General features: G+C 41.8%; 1 protein-coding gene across 1 annotated transcript in view; it reads left to right on the top strand.

Annotated features, from left to right (window-relative positions):
• The window catches only part of LOC124616280 (armadillo repeat-containing protein gudu), a 209,134-nt gene that overhangs the window by 35,454 nt on the left and 148,510 nt on the right, over positions 1-25,170 (top strand). The window contains exon 4 of the mRNA XM_047144582.1: positions 11,444-11,653. Coding sequence (XP_047000538.1) covers positions 11,444-11,653 — 210 coding nt within the window. The remainder of the gene's footprint in view (positions 1-11,443; positions 11,654-25,170) is intronic.

Genomic DNA, 25,170 nt, shown 5'->3' on the forward strand with positions numbered 1-25,170 from the left:
TTCTACTAAGGCTCCCACTTAGAATTAAATCACTTTCAGTTTAATTGTGATTAAGGGAACTTAAATGTCTTCCGCTATTTACCTGATACCCTTATCCTATTATTTGTAATACAGGTAATGAATTCTTCGATCTTACATTCTACTAAGGCTCCCACTTAGAATTAAATCACTTTCAGTTTAATTGTGATAAACTGGCAGCCATTATATTCCGCTAGTCAAATCATATGTAAACAGTTTTATTTTGTACCGTAACCCAAAACATTTCAGCTAATAATTTCGGGTAACTTCAGTTGTCGAGAAACGATAGAAGTTCATCACACACATTTTTTTGTGTCCCTGTCGTGATATGTGGTAATTAGAAGCATAACTCTCGAAGGATTAGGTTAGATCACATGTTCTTTTTGTTGCACATATCCATAGTGAGATCTTCAAAGATGTACAAGATGTAATAAGACAAGATTAAATCCTACGTATTTACCAAAAAAAAAAAAGGATATGCTGATGTCTCTCCCACAAATTCTTTGTGAAATAGACCTGAATGTCAAAAACTCAAAAAAATCATAAAAAGATTTTCATTAAAGAGCTGTCCGTCCCCATAGGCGAGCGATCAGCATGATGGAAGACCCTATGGGGTGCCCAGGTTCGATTCCCAGCTGGGTCAGATTATCTCCTGTTAGGCACAGGGTGTCGTGTCGTCTTTACCACCATGCAAGTCGCCAAAGTGCTTTCAACCAAAATGGTTTGCAACAGGCAGCCGCAGTTGGTGCTCCTGGCCTAGCCGTATGCATTATTATTATTATTACCATTTAAGAGATAATAACGAACTTATCTCAAAAGCAGGTGACTATACTGGACATTGAACTACAAATGATAATTGTCATGGATGTCCTAGCCATACATAATCAAAGAGAAGATCAGTTTGCAACATCTTGTTTGCAATGATCACGTTCCTGCACTGAAGATGAGCAAAAGTCAGATTTTATCTAACACACACGTTATTTGATGTAACAGATTTTATGTAACACACACGTTATTTGATGTAACAAATAACGTGTGTGTTACATAAAATCTGACTTTTGCTCATCTTTATATATATATATATATATATATATATATATATATATATATATATATATATATATATATATAGTGTGAGTCACCTAACGTTACCGCTGGATGTATTTCGTAAACCACATCAAATACTGACGAACCGATTCCACAGACCGAACGTGAGGAGAGGGGCTAGTGTAATTGGTTAATACAAACCATAAAAAAATGCACGTAAGTATGTTTTTTAACACAAACCTACGTTTTTTTAAGTGGAACCACGTTAGTTTTGTTAGCACATCTGAGCATATAAACAAATACGTAATCAGTGCCGTTTGTTGCATTGTAAAATGTTAATTACATCCGGAGATATTGTAACCTAAAGTTGACGCTTGAAACCTCCGACGTTCAGTTGCGTGTTGTAACGAACACGGGCCACGGTCGGCGAGCAGCATCTGGAGGGACATGTTTACGATGACGACTGTGTTTACGAGTGTGGCTGTAGTGCACTGTTGTGGTTTGGTCTAGCTGTCGCAGTGTCCGCATGTAGCGCTTGCTGCTATTGTTATTCTGCATTCGTCTCCGCACGCAGACCAACTGTAGTACACCGTGTTACCAGACGTCTGTGATAGTGTAGTGTTGTAGGAACTGTGACCATGGTGTATTCGAACTCTGAAAAGGCGGAGATGATACTCATCTATGGCGAGTGTCGACGAAATGCAGCTGAAGCGTGCAGGGTGTATGCAGAACGGTACCCGGACAGAGAGCATCTTACGTGCCGCACATTGCAAAACATCTACCGCCAACTGTATGCATCAGGTATGGTCGTAGCACGCAAACGGGTCCGTAACAGGCCCGTCACAGGAGAAGCAGGTGCAGTTGGTGTGTTAGCGGCTGTTGCCATGAAGCCACACATGAGTACACGGGACATTGCGAGAGCCAGTGGACTGAGTCAAAGTAGTGTCATGCGCATACTGCATCGTCACCGCTTTCACCCGTTTCATGTGTCGCTACATCAGCAATTACATGGTGATGACTTTAATCATCGAGTGCAATTCTGTCAATGAGCATTAAAAGAGAATGCGTTGCAGTTCTACCTGTTTACCGATGAAGCGGGTTTCACAAACCACGGGGCAGTGAATCTACGGAACATGCATTACTGGTTCGTGGACAATCCTCGCTGGCTCAGACAGGTAGAGCGACAGCGACCGTGGACTGTAAATGTATGGTGCGGAATCATTGGCGACCACCTCATTGGTCCTCACTTCATTGCAGGGGCCCAAACAACTGCAACATACATCGCGTTTCTACAGAATGATCTGCCAACGTTGCTCGAAAATGTCCCACTGGAAACGCGTCGACGTATGTGGTATCAGCATGATGGTGCACCTGCACATTCCGCAATTAACACTAGGCTGACCCTTGACAGGATGTTCGACGGGCGTTTCATAGGAAGTGGAGGACGCATAAATTGGCCAGCCCGTTCTCCTGATCTTACACCTCTGGACTTCTTTCTGTGGGGTACGTTAAAGGAGAATGTGTACCGTGATGTGCCTACAACCCCAGAGGATATGAAACAACGTATTGTGGCAGCCTGGGGCGACATTACACCAGATGTACTGCGACGTGTACGACATTGATTACGCCAGAGACTGCAATTGTGTGCAGCAAATGATGGCCACCACATTGAACATCTATTGGCCTGACATGTCGGGACACACTCTATTCTACTCCGTAATTGAAAACGGAAACCACGTGTGTACGTGTACCTCGCACCTCATGGTAATGTACATGTGCGTCAGTGAAAAAGACCAATAAAAAGGTGTTAGCATGTGGACGTAATGTGCTGTTCCAGTCTCTTCTGTACCTAAGGTCCATCACCGTTCCCTTTGGATCCCTACGTAATTCGGTGCTCTCCGATACACACGATCGGACAGCGGAGGAGTGGTACTCAAGCGTCAACTTTAGGTTACAATATCTCCGGATGTAATTAACATTTTACAATGCAACAAACGGCACCGATTACGTATTTCTTTATATGTGCAGATGTGCTAACAAAACTAACGGGGTTCCATTTAAAAAAACGTAGGTTTGTGTTAAAAATCATACTTCCGTGCATTTTGTTATGGTTTGTATTAACCAATTACACTAGCCCCTCTCCTCACTTTCGGTCTGTGGAATCGATTCGTCAGTATTTGATGTGGCTTACGAAATATATCCAGCGGTAATGTTACGTGACTCGCCCTATATATATATATATCAAATAACGTGTGTGTTACATAAAATCTGACTTGTGCTCATCTTCAGCGCAGGAACGTGATCATTGCAAACAAGATGTTGCAAACTGATCTCTTTGATGATGTATGGCTAGGACATCCGTGAGAATTATCATTTGTAGCTTAGTATCCAGTATAGTCACCTGCTTTTGAGATTCGCTATTATCTCTTAAATAGTAATAATAATGCATATGGCTAGGCCAGGAGCACCAGCTGCGGCTGCCTGCTGCAAATCATTTATTAGTAGCCACAAGTTAGCCACCAAATAAGTCACTTAGGCACCTCTTAAAATTACCTTTATTAGTTGTTACACTTTCCATGGCTGCTGCTAAGTCATTTAAAATGTATGTTCCTGAATAATGGACACCTTTCTGGACCAAAGTAAGTGATATTAAATCTTTAGGAAAATTGTTCTTATCTCTGCCACTGATTCCATGAACTATGTTGTAGCTTTACAAAACAAATATATTATTTATAGCTGATGTCCCACATAACATCAGTTAATCATCTCTAGCTGAACAGCTTGTGAAGTGGCCTGGATGCACATGACCACCACTTCTAGCATCTATTATAAACAGGCAACTACATGTTTTTTAATGTTACTGGTATCTGTTCATTTTTAGTTAGCTCATTGTCACTTGAATCTTGGGCCTGAGATGTACAGGTTTCATGAGGGACACCCTGTATATCAGGAAACTATAGTGAGAATCCCCATTCCTTGAACAGGCCTCTACAGGACATATATCAATTCACACCATACGTAATTCATATTACACACTTGTATACTCTGTAAACATTAGCTTTGACTGAGGGTTCTGTATGGCATTATGAGCAGCATATCTATTGGCATTCTGGCCAACTTTGCAGTTGAATTACCTTGAAAAAGTGCAAGTGGGCTAGAAACTTCACAGCTCTACTATCCAAGTGGTCACAAGCTGTGCCCTCTTCATCAATGACATCATTATCAAGTGACAAGCTACATCCTCCTTATCTATGATGGCATTAACATCCCAAGAAGGTACAACTCTTTTCTCGGGAAGGTGGCAACCATTAAAACGAAAAAACAAATCACAGCGTAGTATCTTATTGGCCATCAAATGAAAAAGCCAATCACAAATAAGCCCAAGAGCCGCCATTTTGGCTGTGCTCAAAATTATCCAAGTATTTATGCAAAAGTTACATAAAGAGTGTAACTTGCAGTAATTCCACATCTAAAATACGTCACACACATATATACACACACTCACTCAGACGCTCATATATACAAACACATATGCGCGCACGCGCGTAGTACAATGTTTATGCCATAAACCTACAGGTTAGCAGCACTTGCGAATGTCCAAAGTTTATCCGTATACCATAATTGGCATAAGACACAACGGACTCTCAAATGAAATATGTTCTACAACTAAATTGTTCTATGATGATTGTCAAGTATCACATTGTTAATTCCATGTCCAAAATGTAGGCAAGAGTACGTGAGCAACATAGTGTTTCGGCCAGTGTCAGTTACACATCTTGTCAAAAGAGTACATTAACAAAACACACCCACATACATAATGTTTACGTCAGATGCTACAATAGTACCTCCACATCTAAAATACTTGAGGGGTGTCGGTAATTCGATCTGAGAATGTGTTACTGCTGATTCACAGAATAAATTAACATCACCTCATATTTTTACAAGTTGTTCAGCATTGTCACTTTACCAATTACAAATGATTTAGGCCTATTTGAAGTTACGCATAAGACAACTTTTGAAAGAGGTTGCAACATTTGCTGACGGGGACTAAGGTGCCAAGGCTATCTAAAACAGTATTTCCAATAATTAAATACTAAACAATATAAAAAATCGAATTATAATGCTCCAAAATTTGCAAACATGTAAAATCACACAACATAGTCACAGACAACGGAAATGACCAAGCACAATTATTATAGGTGGGAAGAAACTGTTTTGCTGAGATATTAATTATTGTGATATCTCACTTAAATCGCATATTTTCCTAATACACAACGGAACATCACTATATAAAATGTTTACATACAACACAACCTAGCCAAAGACAGTCAAGGGCCAAGACAGATGTGAAACGTCGATATCTAGAGAATACAATATTTGCATCGAAGTTAGAGTTTACCGCCCTGTTGACAATGAGGTCATTAGAGATGAAAAAGTAGCTCAGATAAGGGAAGGATGAGGAAGGAAAGCGGCCGTGCCCTTGGAAAGCAACCATCCTGGCAGTTGCGTTAAGCGATTTAGGGGAATCATGGAAAACCTAAATCTGAATGGCCAGAAGGGGATTGGAACCGTTGTCCTCACAAATATGAGACCAGTGTGCTACCCCCCTTAACTGGTGTTTGGTAAGGTGAGGCATTACTGAAACACTTGTAAAAACGTCAGGTGATGTTCAAAATGGTTCAAATGGCTCTGAGGACTATGGGACTCAACTGCTGAGGTCATTAGTCCCCTAGAACTTAGAACTAGTTAAACCTAACAAACCTAAGGACATCACAAACATCCATGCCCGAGGCAGGATTCGAACCTGCGACCGTAGCGGTCTTGCAGTTCCAGACCGCAGCGCCTTTAACCGCACGGCCACTTCGGCCGGCCGACAGGTGATGTGAATTTGTTCTGTGAATCAGCACTAGCATAGACTCAGATCGAACTGCCAACGTACTTTACGTATTTTAGACATGGAGGTACCATTATAACTCTTAACACAGACTTTGTATTTTTGTGTTTGTTTGTGTGTGTGTGTGTGTGTGTGTGTGTGTGCGCGCGCGCGCGCGCGCGCGCGTGTGTGTGTGTGTGTGTGTGTGTGTGTGTGTGTGTGTGTGTGTGTGTGTGTGTGTGTGTGTGCGAGTGTGTGTGTTTTGCTGACGTATTTGAGATGTGAAAATACTGCAAGTCACATCCTTTACATAATTTTTTGGATAAATACTTTTGAACATGGTGCAAAAAATTCCGATAGTTCAGATACTTTTGAGAACAGCCAAGATACGGCTCTGTGCCTGCACTTCGATTGCTCATTCCATTTTAATGCCTGCTGAAATACTATGCTGTTATTGGTTGTATCATTTTAATGGTCACCACTGTTCAAGGAAATGAGTTGTGGCTTCTTGAGGTAATGAAGGTGTGGCTTGTCACATGAAGATGACGTCATTGATAAGGATGGCGTGGCTTGTGATGTCATGGGTACTATACCTATAAATTTTGTAGCCCAATAGCATTTTTCAAGATCATTTAAGTAGAATGTGGACTGAAATGGCCATACATGTGCTAGTGATATGGGGTAAAACTAAGTAGAGTATGCTAGCTTCTTTTTATTTTACAAGTTTAAAAGTGCATATACTGGATCTTTTCAAATGTTTTTGATAAAGAATTGTCTATGGACCACTAACTTAGGGTCATGAGTATTTTATTAAAGGATTTTCTAAAACTATACTTGATTTGCTATTTATTGCAATGTTTGTATCATCTGCAAACAAAATAAACTTAGCACCTGGTAATGTTATTGATCAAAGACGGATCACTCACATAGGGCTTTTGCGAGAAAATTAAGAACCATAAGACGTAACCTTGTGGAATACCAAATGTAATGCTCCTGTACGATGATGACTGGAAGCTTAATTCAGGGCTCTTTCTATTGACTCCTTATGTTTCCTGTTAGAAAGATACCATTCGAATCATTTTGCAGCATTTCCTATTACACCGTAATATTCTGATTTTCTTAGAAAGGTATTGTCATTCGCACATTAAACGCCTTCAGTAAATAACAGAACATATTAGTATCATTTAATTTATTGTCAAAAATTACGTATGAGGGGTAGTCAAATGAAAATGAGACAGATGGAAAAAAGTATGTAAACTGTTTATTATTTCTGAAGTAATCACCATAAGTGGTAAAACATTTGTCCCGCTTTGAGTCAAGATGGTCAGTACCTTCATGGAAAAACGCTTGCAGTGCTTACAGAAGCCGGCCCCTGTGACCGAGCGGTTCTAGGCGCATCAGTCCGGAACCGCACTGCTTCTTCGGTTGCAGGTTCGAATCCTCTTGGGCACGAATGTATATGATGTCCTTAGGTTAGTTAGGTTTAAGTAGTTCTAAGTTTAGGGGACCTATGACCTCAGATGTTAAATCCTATAGTGCTTAGAGCCATTTGAACTTTCTTCTTCTTCTTCTTCTTACAGAACCACGATTGAATCCTGGCGTACACCTCTTCGTCTGAAGTAGATCGACGCCCACAAATGTGTTTCTTCTGGGCTTCCAAAATATGGAAGTCGCATGCGGAGAGGTCGAGACTGCATGGACGATGTGTGAGGATTTCCCAGCGAAACATCTGAGAGTAATACAAACGCCCAGGAATGTCGACGGACGGCATCATTCTGTTTCAAGATAATGGCCACCCATTTGTTGCCAAGATTGTTTCAAGGAAGCCGCAGAAGTTTCGCTGGAGGCCCTTACACATCTTCCATACAGTCCCAGTCTCTACCAAAGCGATTCCCATGTTTTTATATCCCTGAAGTGAGACTTTCTGACCGTCGATTTGCTTCGGACGAATAAGTGCACGCCTGGGTTCAATCACGATTTCTCTGTCAACTGCAAACATTTTTTTCCACGAAGGCACTGAGCGTCATGTCTCACAGTGGTATAAATACACGAGCCCTGTCTAAAAAGTGTCCGACCTTTGGCAAGAAAAAAATATAAAAATATTTCGAAAACCTGACGGGGTTGGGACCCAAATCCCCTTCAAAGTAGGCCCCTTGTGCTTGCACACACTTAGCCCACCGATCCTTTCACTGCTGGAAATATATCTAGAAGTCTTATTTTGGAATAGTGTTCAGCTCTGTCGTCGTGTTCCGCATTATCTCTTCCTACTCTCAAAACGGGATCCTTTCAGTGGCGTCTTCAATTTTGGAAACAACCAAAAGTCGCAAGGAGCCATGTCTGGAGAGTAGGGAGATGGCGAACGACTGTAATTTGTTTGGCCAAGAAATTTTGGATCAAGTGGGATGAATGAGCATGGGTGTTGTCGTGATGCAGTGGCCAGTTTTTCGCCGTCCTCATGTCTGGTCTTTTACGCTGAACTGAATCACTGAGTCGCCGGAGATCATCTTGATAGTACTCCTTTGTGACTGTTTGTCCTGCCCGCATCTCGTGGTCGTGCGGTAGCGTTCTCGCTTCCCACGCCCGGGTTCCCGGGTTCGATTCCCGGCGGGGTCAGGGATTTTCTCTGCCTCGTGATGGCTGGGTGTTGTGTGCTGTCCTTAGGTTAGTTAGGTTTAAGTAGTTCTAAGTTCTAGGGGACTGATGACCATAGATGTTAAGTCCCATAGTGCTCAGAGCCATTTGACTGTTTGTCCTCCTGGTGCGTATTCGTTATGCACAATTCCAGGACATCAAAGAAGACAGTCAGCATCCCTTTGATTTTGCTTCGCACCTGCCGCACTTTCTTCGGCCTTGGAGACTCGGGATGATTCCATTGCGACGACTGTCTTTTTGTTTCTGGGTCGTACCCGTACACCCATGACTCATCTCCAGTTATCACAGTGTTCAGAAACCCGGGATCAGTGTTGGTGGTGTCCAGAAGTTCCTGTGCAACGTCAAAACCGAGGTCGTTTTGTTCCGGCAACAACAAATTGGGCACGAATTTCGCAGCCACTCGGTGCATGTTCAAATGATCACTCAAAATTGCATATGCAGAGTATTTAGTCACTCCAACCTCTCGGGCAATCTCCCGCACGGTCAAACGACGATCTGCCATCACCAAATTTTGCACAAACAGCTGCACTCCCAGCAGTTTGGGGCCTGCCAGAACGTTGGTCATTCTCCACTGATGTGCGGCCATTTTTGAATCGGTTGAACCACTCCTTAATTTGTGTTACACCCATCGCATCTTCTCCAAACACCTGCTGAATCTTACGAATTGTTTCGCTTTGAGAATCGCGAAGCTTTTGACGAAATTTGATGCAGTATCTTTGCTCAACATGTTCAGTCATCTTGAGAGAATCGGTAATCCGACGAACACGTTGTGTAGCACCTCACTCAGCGAACGACAGGCAGCGACTGCCGAGCTGGAAGGCGGGGACAAAATTCACGCATGCGCATAAAGGTCTCTTCCTCTACTGTGTACAGTGGCGCCGCGCTATTGTCTCTATCTTGCGAGGGAAAACCAAAGGTCGGATACTTCTTAGATAGGCCTCGTATTCACAGTTACGGCAGTTATTTTCGAGGTAATAAACAGTTCACTTACTTTTTCCCATTTGTCTCGTTTTTAGTTAACTGCCCCTCATTCCTTCTCATTGAATGCGCGAAGACCCTTCTCAAATTTTCTGAACACTTTAGACTTCCAAACTGTGACGCCGATAGCATATTTATTCGTAGTCAGGTGCTTAAGTTCATATCACTTTTGGTGGTCAGTTTCTTTAGTTCTTTGTGCAGGTGAGTGTCGTGAGGGTGGTGGTTGTGGTTGGTGGGAGGGGGTATTTATTTGAGTGGTTAGATGTTGTATAGATATACATTACTGGCCATTAAAATTGCTGCACCACGAAGATGACGTGCTACAGAGGCGAAATTTAACCGACGGGAAGAAGATGCTGTGATATGCAAATGATTAGCGTTTCAGAGCATTCACACAACGTTGGTGCCGCTGGCGACACCTACAAAGTGCTGACATGAGGAAAGTTTCCAACCGATTTCTCTCACGCAAACAGCAGTTGACCGGCGTTGCCTGGTGAAACGTTGTTGTGATGCCTCGTGTAAGGAGGAGAAATGCGTACCATCACGGTTCCGACTTTGATAAAGGGCGGATTGTAGCCTATCGCGATTGCGATTTATCGTATTGCGACCTTGCTGCTCGCGTTGGTCGAGATGCAATGACTGTTGGCAGAATATGGAATCGGTGGGTTCAGGAAGGTAATACGGAACGCCGTGCTGGATCCCAACGGCCTCGTATCACTAGCAGTCGAGATGACAGGCATCTTATCAGCATGGCTGTAACGGACCGTGCAGCCACGTATCGATCCATGAGTCAACAGATGGGGACGTTTGCAAGACAACAACCATCTGCACGAACAGTTCGACGACGTTCGCAGAAGCATGGACTATCAGCTCGGAGACCACGGCTGCGGTTACCCTTGACGCTGCATCACAGACAGGAGCGCTTGCGATGGTATACTCAACGACGAACCTGGCTGCACGAATGGCAAAACGTCATTTTTTCGGATGAATCACGGTTCTGTTTACAGAATCATGATGGTCGCATGATGGTCCATCACCCAGCGTGATGGTATGGGGTGCCATTGGTTACACATCTCGGTCACCTCTTGTTCGCATTGACGGCACTTTGAACAGTGGACGTTACATTTCAGATGTGTTACGACACGTGGCTCTACCCTTCATTCGATCCCCGCGAAACCCTACATTTCAGCAGGATAATGCACGACCGCATGTTGCAGGTCCGGTACGTGTCTTTCTGGATACATAAAATGTTCGACTGCTGCCCTGGCCAGCACATTCTCCGGATCTCTCACCAACTGAAAACATCTGGTAAAAGGAGGCCGGGGAACTGGCTCCTCACAACACGCCAGTCACTACTCTTGATGAACTGTGGTATCGTGTTGAAGCTGCATGGGCAGCTGTACCTGTACACGCCATCCAAGCTCTGTTTGACTCAATGGCCAGGCGTATTAAGGCCGTTATTACGGCCAGAGGTGGTTGTTCTGGGTACTGATTTCTCAGGATCTATGCACCCAAATTGCGTGAAAATGTAATCACATGTCAGTTCTAGTATAGTATATTTGTCCAATGAATCCCCGTTTATCATCTGCATTTCTTCTTGGTGTAGCAATTTTAATGGCCAGTAGTGTATAAATATGATTGACTAATTTGAGTGTTACATCCATTAGTAATATAAAAGTGAATACATGAATAAATGTTCTTTCTCTTCTGATTCATCGAATGAAATTAAAGTTTTAAGACTAATTGTGATGATGAAATGTCAAAATAAGTCCTGCCGTAAAAGAATAATGTCAAGCGTTTATACTAGCAAGAACAAAATTCCTGTCATTTTAAAAATATTCGCACAAAACAGTAGTGTCTCTCTTGTGTTTTCAGCTTGGCTCCCTTTCCGTCCTGAGCAAAATCTCCACAAACACAGACGTGAGGCGGTGCGTCACCGACCTAGGAGCTGTACCTCTGCTCGTGAACATCCTTTCTGATCAGGCCAAGCACCTGCAGATCCTGGCCGCGGAGACGATTTCGAATGTCGCTAAGGTTAAGAAGGCCAGGAGGAGCGTTCGGCGGTGTGGCGGCATCCCCAAGCTGGTGAGTAAACGTATACCAACCGTCTGGCTAAGAGCGTAACTGAGTTGCAGCTCGACCAGGAGAAGTGTGCTGCACGTTTTGGAACCGTTTCAAGAGTAGCACGCTCTCGGCGCCTGTCTTCGTTATAGCAGCAACTAGAATAATGGAGACTATTAGATATTGCACATAATGGGTTGTGCGGGCTTCTTTTAATTTATTAGGTCTACAACTTTGCTTCCGCCGTTTTGCAGTAGACGGTATTACTGGAACGTTGTGGCGCAAGTCGTAGGTCGTAAGTGTCATACAGTAAGCTTAGGCATTTGAGAACATAACGCAAATATTAGTCGATTTTTGATTGCATCTTAAAGTTATTCTCGGCTGAATACGTCAAATTACGATCCCAGTTCTCGTCATCTGCGGGAGCTTTTAATTTTCTGCTTCGATATGAAGAAATCTGCGGCTGATGCTCATAAAAAGCTGGGTAAGACCTATGATGAGATGCCTGTTAGTGACAGAACTTTGCAGAAAATGGTTGTGAAAGAGAGAAAGCTTTCGATGTTTGGAGCATGACAATGCTCGACTCCATGTCGCAAAACCCGACAAAACATACCAGGAAACGTTGAAATGGGAAGTCCTACCTCACCCGCCGTATTCTCCAAACATTGTTCCCTTTGACTACCAACTTTTCAGTTCAATGGCACACGACCTGGCTGCCTAGCGCTTCCTATCATATGAACAATTGCAAAATTGGATCGATGCATGCATCTTTTCGATAGACGCCCAGTTCTTCCGCCGCAGGATTCGTATGCTGCCTGAAAGATGGGAGAAAGTAGTGGCCAGCAATGACCAATACTTTGTAACGTAATTTTTCTGTGAGATTCTCACAATAAAGTCTCGAACTTTGAGAAAAAACGGCGGAAGGAAAGTTGTAGTCCCAGTATCCCACTACCTAACTAATTAAATAATTAGAATTAGATATAAGGAATGTACCTATGGTGACATATTACTGCGTCGGACTTATTAAGAGCACAATTATGTTCCTCTAATTGTTGCAAGTGGGGAGGGGGGGGGGGGCTGCGTTCATCATCTCGTACCGAGAAGGTCCAGCAAACTTTGTGCAATTTCCCTAGCTCAAGAGGAGGCCTTCTGTCGTATAAGGCTGACTCGATGCCCTCATTGGTTTTCTTCTTCGCCAATTGCCAATTCTAACATGCATACAACCAACTGCGAATGATGAAATGGCAAGTGGGAAAGTAGCATCGCTTCTTCAATTTAAGTCTCGAAATAAAAGTGCCATATTACTTTCTTCTTTCTTTCTTCGTATGGGTCATCTAAGGACCACGCACCAATTTCAATGCTTCCTTCTTTATTGTCCTTTCTTTTTTCTCCAGTATTCTTTCATCTTTTCACTACGTATTATTTTTCTCTTCTCGGACGATTTTGACCCTGTCTTATTCTCCCTCTTGCCTTGGAATCCTTCCATTTGTAACACTTTCCTCTTGAAACTCTCTCTTTCTGTAGCATTTTTTTCACTTATGTTGTTTCTTTCCAAATCTTTCCTAACTTCTTGAATCCAAGCTATTGTTGGTTTCTTGTACCAAAGATATTTAAAAATCCGTTTGGTTAACCTGTTGGCGTTCATTCTGTATAAGTGTCCAAAAAATAGTAATCGCCTCTTTCGTAGTGTTTCATTTACGTTTTCTATGTTGCGATAAACTTCTTCATTGCTTCTTAATTCCCATACCTCTGTACTTTTTGGTGATCCAAGTATCTTTCGAATGATTTTTCTTTCTAGGACTTCAAGTTTGTGTAATTTGTAGTTCAGTACTAAAAATTCACTTGCATAAAGAAATTCTGCTTTTACTACTGTGATGTAGTGCTGTATCTTCAAATTTTTAGACAGACACCTTTTGTTGTAGACATTCCTAGTTATTCCATAAGCGCTCTCCATTTTATGTACTCTTTCTTCTATAGCGAATTTTTCTAAGTCATTTTATTGGATAATTTCTCCCAAATATTTAAATTTATTTATCCTCTTTATCTGGCCAATATCTGTTGCTAGGGATTCCGGAGCATTTTTTATATTTGTCATAAATTTTGTTTTTTTTTTCTACAGATATTCTTAAACCTGCTTTGTTGGCTATTTCTTCTAAGAAACTGATTTGTGTTCAATCATTTGTTAGCTTTACAGAAAGAATGGCAAAATCATCCGCAAATGCTAACAGTGAATTTCAATATCTTTTTTTTTAGTTCCCAGTCTTATTGGTGATAGCTTCTCTTCTTTTAGTTTTTGTTTCCATTCTCTTATTATTTTCTCTAGTACACAGTTATAGAGGAGTGGAGACAGGCCATCACCTTGCCTTACACCTGTTTTTATGTTGAATGCCTTCGATATTTCACCCTGAAACTTTACTTTTGATTTGGTGTCTGTGAGCGTTTCACGAATAGGGTTTGCTAATTTAGATTTAACGCCAAATTCTCTGATCACTTTATCTAGTGTTTCCCTATCAACTGAGTCAAATGTTATTAAAAATAAGGAAAAATGGCCTTTAAAGCCAGTTTAATGATAATACTTGTATATATGCCGCATGTAGGTGTTCCACACTGAGATGGCAAAAATCATTGGATAGCGATATGCACATACCGCAGATGGCGCTATTATCCCATACACAAAGTATAAAAGGAAAGCGCATTGGCGGAACTGTCATTCTTACTCTGGTGACTCATGTGGAAAGGTTTCTGGCGTGATTATTGCCACACGACGAGAATTAACAGAATGGTAGTTTGCGCTAGACTCATGAGATATCCCATTTCGGAAGGTGTTAGGGTATTCAGTATTCCGAGTGGCAAGAGTATGCCAAGGATATCGAATTTATAGTTTTCAGTGCTAACAGTCAAGCAACACTGCGTGAAATAATCGCACAAATCAGTGTTGGACGTGTGACGAATGTATCCGTTAGGAGAGTGCGCGATATTTGGCATTAATGGGTTATAGCGGCGCGAAGTCCTTTGGTAACAGCACGACATCGCCTACAGTGCCTCTTCTGGGCTCGTGACCATATCGATTGGACCCTTGACGACTGGAAAACCGTGGCCTGGTCCGATGAGCCCTCTCTTAAGTTGGCAATAGCTGATGGTAGGGTTCGAGTTTGGCGCAGACCGCAAAAGGCATGGAACCAAGTCATCAGAAAGGCCCTGTGCAGGCTGGTGGTTGCTCCATAATGGTGTGGGCTGTATTTACATGGAATAGACTGGATCCTATGGCCGAACGGAGCCGATCATTGACTAGAAATGGTTATGTTCTTCTACTTGGGGACCATTTTCAGCCATTCATGAACTTCATGTACCCAAACAATGATATCACCGAGCCGACTTGTTTGAACAACATTCTGGACAATTCAAGTGAATGATTTGGTCACCCAGATAGCTCGTCATGAATCCCATCTAACATTTGTGGGACATAATCGAAAGGTCAATTGGTGCACAACTTCATGCACCGGCAACACTTTTGCAATTACGGACGACTGTACAGGTAGCATGGTTCAATATTTCTGCATGGGAGTCTCAACGACTTTATGAGTCCATGTCATGTCAAGCTGCTGCACTAGGCCGAGCAAAAGGAGGTCATATACGATATTGGGAGTTATCCTATGACTTTTGTCCCCTCAGTGTGTCATTCAATGTTTAAAATGTTTCCTCCATTGTTTTAATGATAGTACTAGAATCAAAGTTCGCGGAGTCTATTCTTCACTTATCAAGCACTACTGCAAGCTCACGGTTATTTCCACACGACTTTAATGAACGCACGAGGTCGCACACACGTATGGTCGAACATACCTGAATAATGATTTCACTTAAGTTTAAAAAATAAAATATCGACTCGCAGTACGTATGTGGCGTCGGCCGGATTACTAGTTGAAGACTGGCTAGTGAGGTACCGGCCAACGACCTTGCCACAATGGTAACACCGGTTCCCGTCAGAACACCGAAGTGCAGCGCTGGTGGTCTGAGATGCGTGACCAACCGGCCTACCGAAGGCTGTTGGCAAGCAGAGTGCACTCAGCCCTTGTAAGGCAAACTGAGGAGCTACTCCATTAAGGGGACCACACCCTGCCTACCTAACCCATGTTAATTCAAGCAAGTATTTGACCCATTTCTGAAAACACTATTTGATGCAGGACCTTAATATTTTTACTGTATGTTACATGATGCTAATAGAGTCAACTATACTAAAATTTACTTTATCCATTTAATAGTTCTTAAGAATTACTTTTTTAAATTTATTATCAAAAAATATTAAGTTTTTTCTGCAGAAAATATTTTTTTTTGTGAACTTCCTAATGGGAGAATACTAATGAATGTAGTACCAGAGGTGGCTTTTTATGTTATGCAGAGTCTCTGAAAATTTCATTCATTTGTCTATGATAGTTTCTGATATAATGGGACATATGTACTGAAAATTTTAGTTTGTGGGAAATTGGCTTTAAAGAAAAAAACTTTTGAAATTTGTTACTTACAGTTAATTAAAACTGTCCTGCTGCATATGATGGCCCTTCTTTGGCCTCTAGCCGGTCTTCCAGCTTCTTTTTCACCTTCCTGGATGTTTGTCTTGCTTTCTTGGCCACATTAGATGCAGACCTGTCTGCATCCTCTATCCTCATTTTATCGCAATGTTGCAGCCCAGTGATCATATTTTCACCAGGATTATTTCCCAGCTCTTTCAGTACCCAACACTTTCCAACATTACCACAATTGAATGTAATAACAGCATCATAAAATCCTAGTTTCATTGTATGCATGCCCACAAATACAGTTTTAGGAAGGCGGTTCCAAATTATGCTGTTGAAACATTCATTTGGGTTCTGTGTCTGCCCATTCAGAAACTTCCTTAGAAGGCCAGGATGAGCCAAGTCCCTGGAAATAGGTTTAATTGCTGTAATAGCAGCAGCAGGAAGAGAATACTGGTGAGAATAAGATTCTCCAGTTGCCTGAGCCCTATTGTATTTGCACCACGAATTTTCTCCTGATGGACACAATCCATTACATGGTTTATCATCAGTAGAGGACTTATGGAAGAATATGGCCCAAACATCTCTCTTCATTTCCTCTAGATTTTTTTATTTCTCCTAACTGCCTGCCTATAGTATACCTGCAAGTTTTCCATTTCAGTTTTATTTAACCGACCCTGTCCGGTCAACAATTTTCAATCTTCTAATTTTTTTTTCTCTCATATCAACAGTTAGTTTTCTCAGACTTGTTCCCAAACGTTTTTGAACATGGCCTACACGTCTATTTTGCTAATAATGGCATCTCCGTATGGCTTAGAGTTCATCACATTGTTGTATGCCTTACTGTCACCATCGCCCAAATATTTGGTCTACCGTACCTCTTGTTTCTACGGAGCGATAAAATATTTGTTGTACTCCATGAACTTCCATACCACCACTTGTTCCTCTAAAATTAGCCACACAGTTGTGTTCTTTATGTTCACTGACTTTTCAACATTTGCAATATTTAGATATTATCTCCACATCTAACACTTTACCGGTGTCTACACTCGTAGCAGTCACTACTCCATTCAGAGCCGTGTCTACACTCGTGGCAATCACTACTCCATTCAGAGAAGTATGTCCTCTTTTCTGCCAACTTCCATCAAGTGCAGCTGCAATATCCGAACGGCCATCATTTTGTTCCACTACTTCCCTAGCAGCCAGTTTCATGCTTTCCTCGCTGACCTCACATACAGGTTTCTCTAATATTGCAGTCAGTTTTTCAGATTTATTTGCGGTTGATGTAAGTTCATCACTGAACAAAATGTTCTCCCTGCAGCCATGCCCTTGCCAATGAATCGTAAGGTATAAACTAATCTAGAATTGATTTCATAAGGCCCACTTGCATCTGGGTTTGAAGAACTCATAAATGAAATCACAGCTGAGCATTTAGTGCAAATTAAATCCAAAGCAATTGCTAGGCCTTTTCTCCCACTGGCACTCTCAGAAATTTTCACGCTCTTTGACTCACCACACTGTCTACATTGAACAAATTTTGAAATTACATCTGATAATATTCTCAAATTTATAATAATGTTACTGCATCCCTTGTCACTTACAGTAAATTCGTTGTAACTCTCTTAAAATGGTGAGAGCTTCTTTTATGATGCACTTGTTGAAGAATTACAATTAGAAACATCGTTTCCAGGTGACATAACCTCCTGTACAGAAAGATTTCTAAACTTGTTTCCTCTAAATTGTTGTTTCTTGAAAATGCCTTTACGTTTCGTCATCTTCAATAAACACAACAAAACGCACGTAAACAAGCACTGCAAACGTACGTATAACAACTACTCGTAATCACACTCGAACGAAACTAACCACATGATTGAAAGCGTGTTGTTCACAGACACCAGAAACAAAAGAATACCGACCGTTGCATTTCAAGGATGGCCAACACACTCGGGAGTAAAAAAAATCCCTAACGTGCAATGTAGAGGATATAAAAATCTAAAATATATGTAGAAAAGTGGGTGACAGAAAAATGTGCGTGGCACATAAACACGCGTGGTAGGAAAATGCTCTTTAAATGCTCGAAAAAATTTTTTTTCGGGAAAATCCTTTTCAGAGTACTTAAATAAAACATTAATCTGTCGAAATATCATGAAAACCGAAATCGATTTTTTTCGACCTGAACCACGGTGTGGCCCCCTTAAGAAGTAGCGGCTCCAGTTTCGTAAACTGGCATACGGCGGGGAGAGTGATGTACTGCAATCTGGAACTGCACGACCGCTACGGTCGCAGGTTCGAATCCTGCCTCGGGTATGGATGTGTGTGATGTCCTTAGGTTAGTTAGGTTTAAGTAGTTCTAAGTTCTAGGGGACTTATGACCACAGCAGTTGAGTCCCATAGTGCTCAGAGCCATTTGAACCAAGCCAGTGATGTACTACCCACATGCCTCTCCATATCCGCCTCCAGCGACGACTGTGGACTGAGGACGACACGGCGGCCGATCGGTACAGTTGGGCCCTCATGGCCTGTTCGAGCTGAGTTTAGTTTAGTTTTTAGTGAGCTAGAGTGTCATTCCAGCATACACAGGGCACGTTTCTGATTCGTCAGTTTAGTAGGCCAATGACTGACAATATTGTGCAGTTTTACCTGTCAGTACCTCTCAGATCCTGAACCATCTGCAGTCAGATACACGAAACTTCAGATCATCAAGTAAGCGGACCAATGAACGTCGTGACAGTTGCAAAGTTCGTGCTTGTCGGTGTCATGGACGCCTGGGACTTTGTTCAAGTGATATATACAGTCGTTCCAGGTTTTCACACGTTCGAACATTTAATTATTCGTTTGTGTGGCCTTAGTGTCCGTAGTTGCTTTATAGTTCTTGAGGGTATTTTTGTTCTGTCATTGCAACTGAAAAAATGCATGATTTTTTCACACACTACATACCTACTAACAAAACAAATGCAGTCACAGCTCACCCAGTACTATAAACTAGAAAATGATCATAAATACCACTAAACTGCTAGAACATATAATAGACACTTAAATCCCTGACAGTATTGCTCTCCTTTTATGTAGAATGTATGTTCAGTTGCATCCTTTTTAATGAAACCATAAATATAATTGAAGGAAACCTGAAAACACACAACAATATTCTTCACGAACACACAAATGAAACAATAAAATTATTACAGTTAATAACACAACAAAATTATTATAAATTCGATCAAGATTACTACATTCAAGAAGGTTTATCAATTGGTTCACCTATTTCAAGAACATTAGCCAACGTTTTCATGAATCACATAGAAAAATTAATATTTGAAGACATAATAACAAAGAAAAGCTACAACGTTATATGGTGGTACACATACATGGATGACATAATATGCGTGGTAGATGAACCTAAAAACAGAATACAACAACTACACAAAGACATAAATACTGTACGCAAAAACATAAAGATCAAATAGAAGAAGAACAAGATAACACACTCAACTTTCTAAACATAACCATAAGAAAAGACAATAATAAACAAACATTTGACATATATAAAAAAACCAAAAGTGACATTATCTTAAATGCAACCTCAAACCACCCACAGCACCACAAACAAGCATCAATCAGATATGTGTTAAACAGGCTGAACAGGATCCCGCTAAACACTTCTAATCACCAGAAAGATTTAGCCATTATAGAACAAATAGCATTAAAAAACGGACACAAAGAAACAATGGTAGAAAACCAAATTAAGAGACAAATAATGAAAAAAACTAACTAAACCACACTAACTCGTACAACTTGCACTGCAACAAAAAAATGATGTACAATGGCCTACAACAACAAATTCACTCGTAAAACAGGTAACATTCAAAAATCAAGGCGTAAACATTGCTTACAAAACAAACAACTCCATACAAAAGTACATCCCAAAATTGGAATCAAAACCAGACAGATACTAGCAATGTGGTATCTGCCAGCTCAGCTGCAGAGATTGTGAGAAGATATACATTGGAATGACTGACAGAACATTCGACAAAAGATATAAAGAACACATCAGAGCATTTAAATACGGCACAAATAATTCAACATTTGTAGATCATCTAAAAGAACACCATGTTGTTGTTGTTGTTGTCTTCAGTCCTGAGACTGGTTTGATGCAGCTATCCATGCTACTCTATCCTGTGCAAGCTTCTTCATCTCCCAGTACTTACTGCAACCTACATCCTTCTGAATCTGCTTAGTGTATTCATCTCTTGGTCTCCTTCTACCATTTTTACCCTCTACACTGCCGTTCAATGCTAAATTTGTGATCCCTTGATGCCTCAGAACATGTCCTACCAACCGGTCCCTTCTTCTTGCCAAGTTGTGCCACAAACTCCTCTTCTCCCCAATTCTATTCAGTACCTCCTCATTAGTTATGTGATCTACCCATCTAATCTTCAGCATTCTTCTGTAGCACCACATTTCCAAAGCTTCTATTCTCTTCTTGTCTATACTATTTATCGTCCATGTTTCACTTCCATACATGGCTACACTCCATACAAATACTTTCAGAAACGACTTCCTGACACTTAAATATTTACTCGATGTTAACAAATTTCTCTTCTTCAGAAACGCTTTCCTTACCATTGCCAGTCTACATTTTATATCCTCTCTACTTCGACCATCATCAGTTATTTTGTTCCCCAAATAGCAAAACTCCTTTACAACTTTAAGTGTCTCATTTCCTAATCCAATTCCCTCAGCATCACCTGACTTAATTCGACTACATTCCATTATCCTCGTTTTGCTTTTGTTGATGTTCATCTTATATCCTCCCTTCAAGACACTGTCCATTCCGTTCAACTGCTCTTCCAAGTCCTTTGCTGTCTCTGACAGAATTACAGTGTCATCGGCGAACATCAACGTTTTTATTTCTTCTCCGTGGACTTTAATACCTATTCCGAATTTTTCTTTTGTTTCCTTTACTGCTTGCTCAATATATAGAGATTGAATAACATTGGGGAGAGGCTACATCCCTGTCTCACTCCCTTCCCAACCACTGCTTCCCTTTCATGCCCCTCGACTCTTATAACTGCCATCTGGTTTCTGTACAAATTGTAAATAGCCTTTCACTCCCTGTATTTTACCCCTGCCACCTTCAGAATTTGAAAGAGATTATTCCAGTCAACATTGTCAAAAGCTTTCTCTAAGTCTAAAAATGCTAGAAATGTAGGTTTGTCTTTCCTTAATCTATTTTCTAAGATAAGTCGTAGGGTCAGTATTGCCTCACGTGTTCCAACATTTCTGCGGAATCCAAACTGATCTTCCCCGAGGTCAGCTTCTACCAGTTTTTCCATTCGCCTGTAAAGAATTCGCGTTAGTATTTTGCAGCTGTGACTTATTAAACTGATAGTTCGGTAATTTTCACATTTGGCAACACCTACTTTCTTTGGGATTGGAATTATTATATTCTGCTTGAAGTCTGATGGTATTTCGCCTGTCTCATACATATTGCTCACCAGATGGTAGAGTTTTGTCAGGACTGGCTCTCCCAAGGCCCTCAGTAGTTCTAATGGAATGTTGTCTACTCCTGGGGCCTTGTTTCGATTCAGATCTTTCAGTGCTCTGTCAAACTCTTCACGCAGTATTGTATCTCCCATTTCATCTTCATCTACATCCTCTTCCATTTCTATAATATTGTCCTCAAGTACATCGCCCTTGTATAGACCCTCTATATACTCCTTCCACCTTTCTGCTTTCCCTTCTTTGCTTAAAACTGGGTTTCCATCAGAGGTCTTGATATTCATACAAGTGGCTCTCTTTTCTCCAAAGGTCTCTTTAATTTTCCTGTAGGCAGTATCTATCTTGCCCCTAGTGAGATAAGCCTCTACATCCTTACATTTGTCCTCTAGCCATCCCTGCTTAGCCATTTTGCACTTCCTGTCAATCTCATGTTTGAGACGTTTGTATTCCTTTTTGCCTGCTTCACTTATTGCATTTTTGTATTTTCTCCTTTCATCAATTAAATTCAATATTTCTTCTGTTACCCAAGGATTTCTACTAGCCCTCGTCTTTTTACCTACTTGATCCTCTGCCGCCTTGACTACTTCATCCCTCAGAGCTACCCATTCTTCTTCTACTGTATTTCTTTCCCCCATTCCTGTCAATTGTTCCCTTATGCTCTCCCTGAAACTCTGTACAACCTCTGGTTTAGTCAGTTTATCCAGGTCCCATCCGCTTAAATTCCCACCTTTTTGCATTTTCTTCAGTTCTAATCTACAGTTCATAACCAATAGGTTGTGGTCAGAGTCCACATCTGCCCCTGGAAATGTCTTACAATTTAAAACCTGGTTCCTAAATCTCTGTCTTACCATTATATAATTTATCTCATACCTTCTAGTATCTCCAGGATTCTTCCATGTATACAACCTTATTTTATGATTCTTGAGCCAAGTGTTAGCTATGATTAAGTTATGCTCTGTGAAAAATTCTACCAGGCGGCTTCCTCTTACATTTCTCTCCCTCAATCCATATTCATCCACTATGTTTCCTTCTCTCCCTTTTCCTACTCTCGAATTCCAGTCACCCATGACTATTAAATTTTCGTCTCCTTTCACTACCTGAATAATTTCTTTTATCTCATCATACATTTCATTAATTTCTTCATCATCTGCAGAGCTAGGTGGCATATAAACTTGTACTACTGTAGTAGGCATGGGCTTCGTGTCTATCTTGGCCACAATAATGCGTTCACTATGCTGCTTGTAGTAGCTTACCCGCACCCCTATTCTTTATTCATTATTAAACCTACTCCTGCATTACCCCTATTTGATTTTGTATTTAAAACCCTGTATTCACCTGACCACAAGTCTTGTTCCTCCTGCCACCGAACTTCACTAATTCCCACTATATCTAACTTCAACCTATCCATTTCCTTTTTTAAATTTTCTAACCTACCTGCCCGATTAAGGGATCTGACATTCCACGCTCCGATCCGTAGAACGCCAGTTTTCTTTCTCCTGATAACGACGTCCTCTTGCGTAGTCCCCGCCCGGAGATCCGAACGGGGGACTATTTTACCTCCGGAATATTTTACCCAAGAGGACGCCATCATCATTTAACCATACAGTAAAGCTGCATGCCCTCGGGAAAAATTACGGCTGTAGTTTCCCCTTGCTTTCAGCCGTTCGCAGTACCAGCACAGCAAGGCCGTTTTGGTTAGTGTTACAAGGCCAGATCAGTCAATCATCCAGACTGTTGCCCCTGAAACTACTGAAAAGGCTGCTACCCCTCTTCAGGAACCACACGTTTGTCTGGCCTCTAAACAGATACCCCTCCGTTGAGGTTGCACCTACGGTACGGCCATCTGTATCGCTGAGGCACGCAAGCCTCCCGACCAACGGCAAGGTCCATGGTTCATGGGGGTAGAAACACCATAGACTAGGCAATATTGAAACGATGTAAATATCATAAAAATCAGTAAAGACAGACATCTCCTCCGTTTCCAAGAAAATTTCCACATACAAAAACCATTAACACAAAATAGTTGCTCCATGACCAGGTAAATATTGGTAACCAGATTCTATGTGCAATAATTGATGAAATTACAAAAAAAAGAAAAGAGCCTTTTCCATCCTTCACCCCCTCCCACTTTCCCACACTCCTCCTCTCCCCCCCCCCCCCCCCCCCCCACTCACTTACAGTTTCATTTCGCTTCTTGCTCCTCACCTTCTCCTCTAACTCACATTCCATCACACTGCTACACTATGTGATCAAAAGCATCTGGACACCTGGCTGAAAAGTTCGTGGTGCCCTCCATCAGTAACGCTGGAATTCAATAAGGTGTTGGCCCACCCTTAGCCTTGATGATAGCTTCCACTCTCGCAGGCTACGTTCAATCAGATGCTGGAAGGTTTCTTGGGGAATGGCAGCCCATTCTTCACGGAGATCTGCACTGAGGAGAGGTATCGCTGTCGGTCGGTGAGGCCTGGCACGAAGGCGGCGTTCCAAGACATCCCAAAGGTGTTCTATAGGATCCAGGTCAGGACTCTGTGCAGGCCAGTCCATTACAAGGATGTTATTGTCGTGTAACCACTTCGCCACAGGTTGTGCATTATGAGCAGGTGCTCGAACGTGCTGAATGATTGCTCTTCAACAGTCGGAAGCAAATATCATTATAGACCTGTGCTGTGATAGTGCCACGCGAAACAACATGGGATGCAAGCCCCCTCCATGAAAAATACGACCACACCACAACGCCACGCCTCCGAATTTTACTGTTGGCACTACACACGCTGGTAGATGACGTTCACCGGGCATTCTCCATACTCACATCCTGCCATCGGATCGCCACATTGTGTACCGTGCTTCGGCACTCCACACAACGTTTTTCCATTGTTCAATCGTCCAATGTTTACGCTCCTTACACCAAGCGAGGTGTCGTTTGGCAGTTACCGGTGCGATGTGTGGCTTATGAGCAGCCGCTCGACCATGAAATCCAAGATTTCTCACCTCCCGCTCAACTTTCATAGTACTTGCAGTGGATCCTGACACAGTTTGGAATTCCTGTGTGATGACCTGGATAAATGTCTGCCTATTACACATTACGACCCTCTTCCACTGTTGGCGGTCTCTGACAGTCAACAGACGAGGTCGCCCTGTACGCTTTTGTGCTGTACGTGTCCCTTCACGTTTCCGCTTCACTATCACATCGGGAACAGTGGACCTATGGATGTTTAGGAGTGTGGAAAGGACACAAGTGACACCCAATCACCTGACCACGTTCGAAGTCCGTGAGTTCCGCGGAGCGCCACATTCTGATCTCTCACGGTGCCTAATGACTACTGAGATTTCTGATATAGAGTACCTGTCAGTAGGTGGCAGCACAATTCACCTAACATGAAAAACGTATGTGTTTGGGGGTGTCCGGATACTTTTGATGACGCAGTGTATATACTTATGTCAACTCATCCTGGTTTCCCCCTCCCCTAAAAAAAAACAATCCCTCCATCATTATTCTTTCTCTACTCTTATACAGTACATAAATACACAGAA

Source organism: Schistocerca americana, chromosome 5 (assembly GCF_021461395.2).
Source record: "Schistocerca americana isolate TAMUIC-IGC-003095 chromosome 5, iqSchAmer2.1, whole genome shotgun sequence".
Lineage (NCBI taxonomy): Eukaryota > Metazoa > Arthropoda > Insecta > Orthoptera > Acrididae > Schistocerca > Schistocerca americana.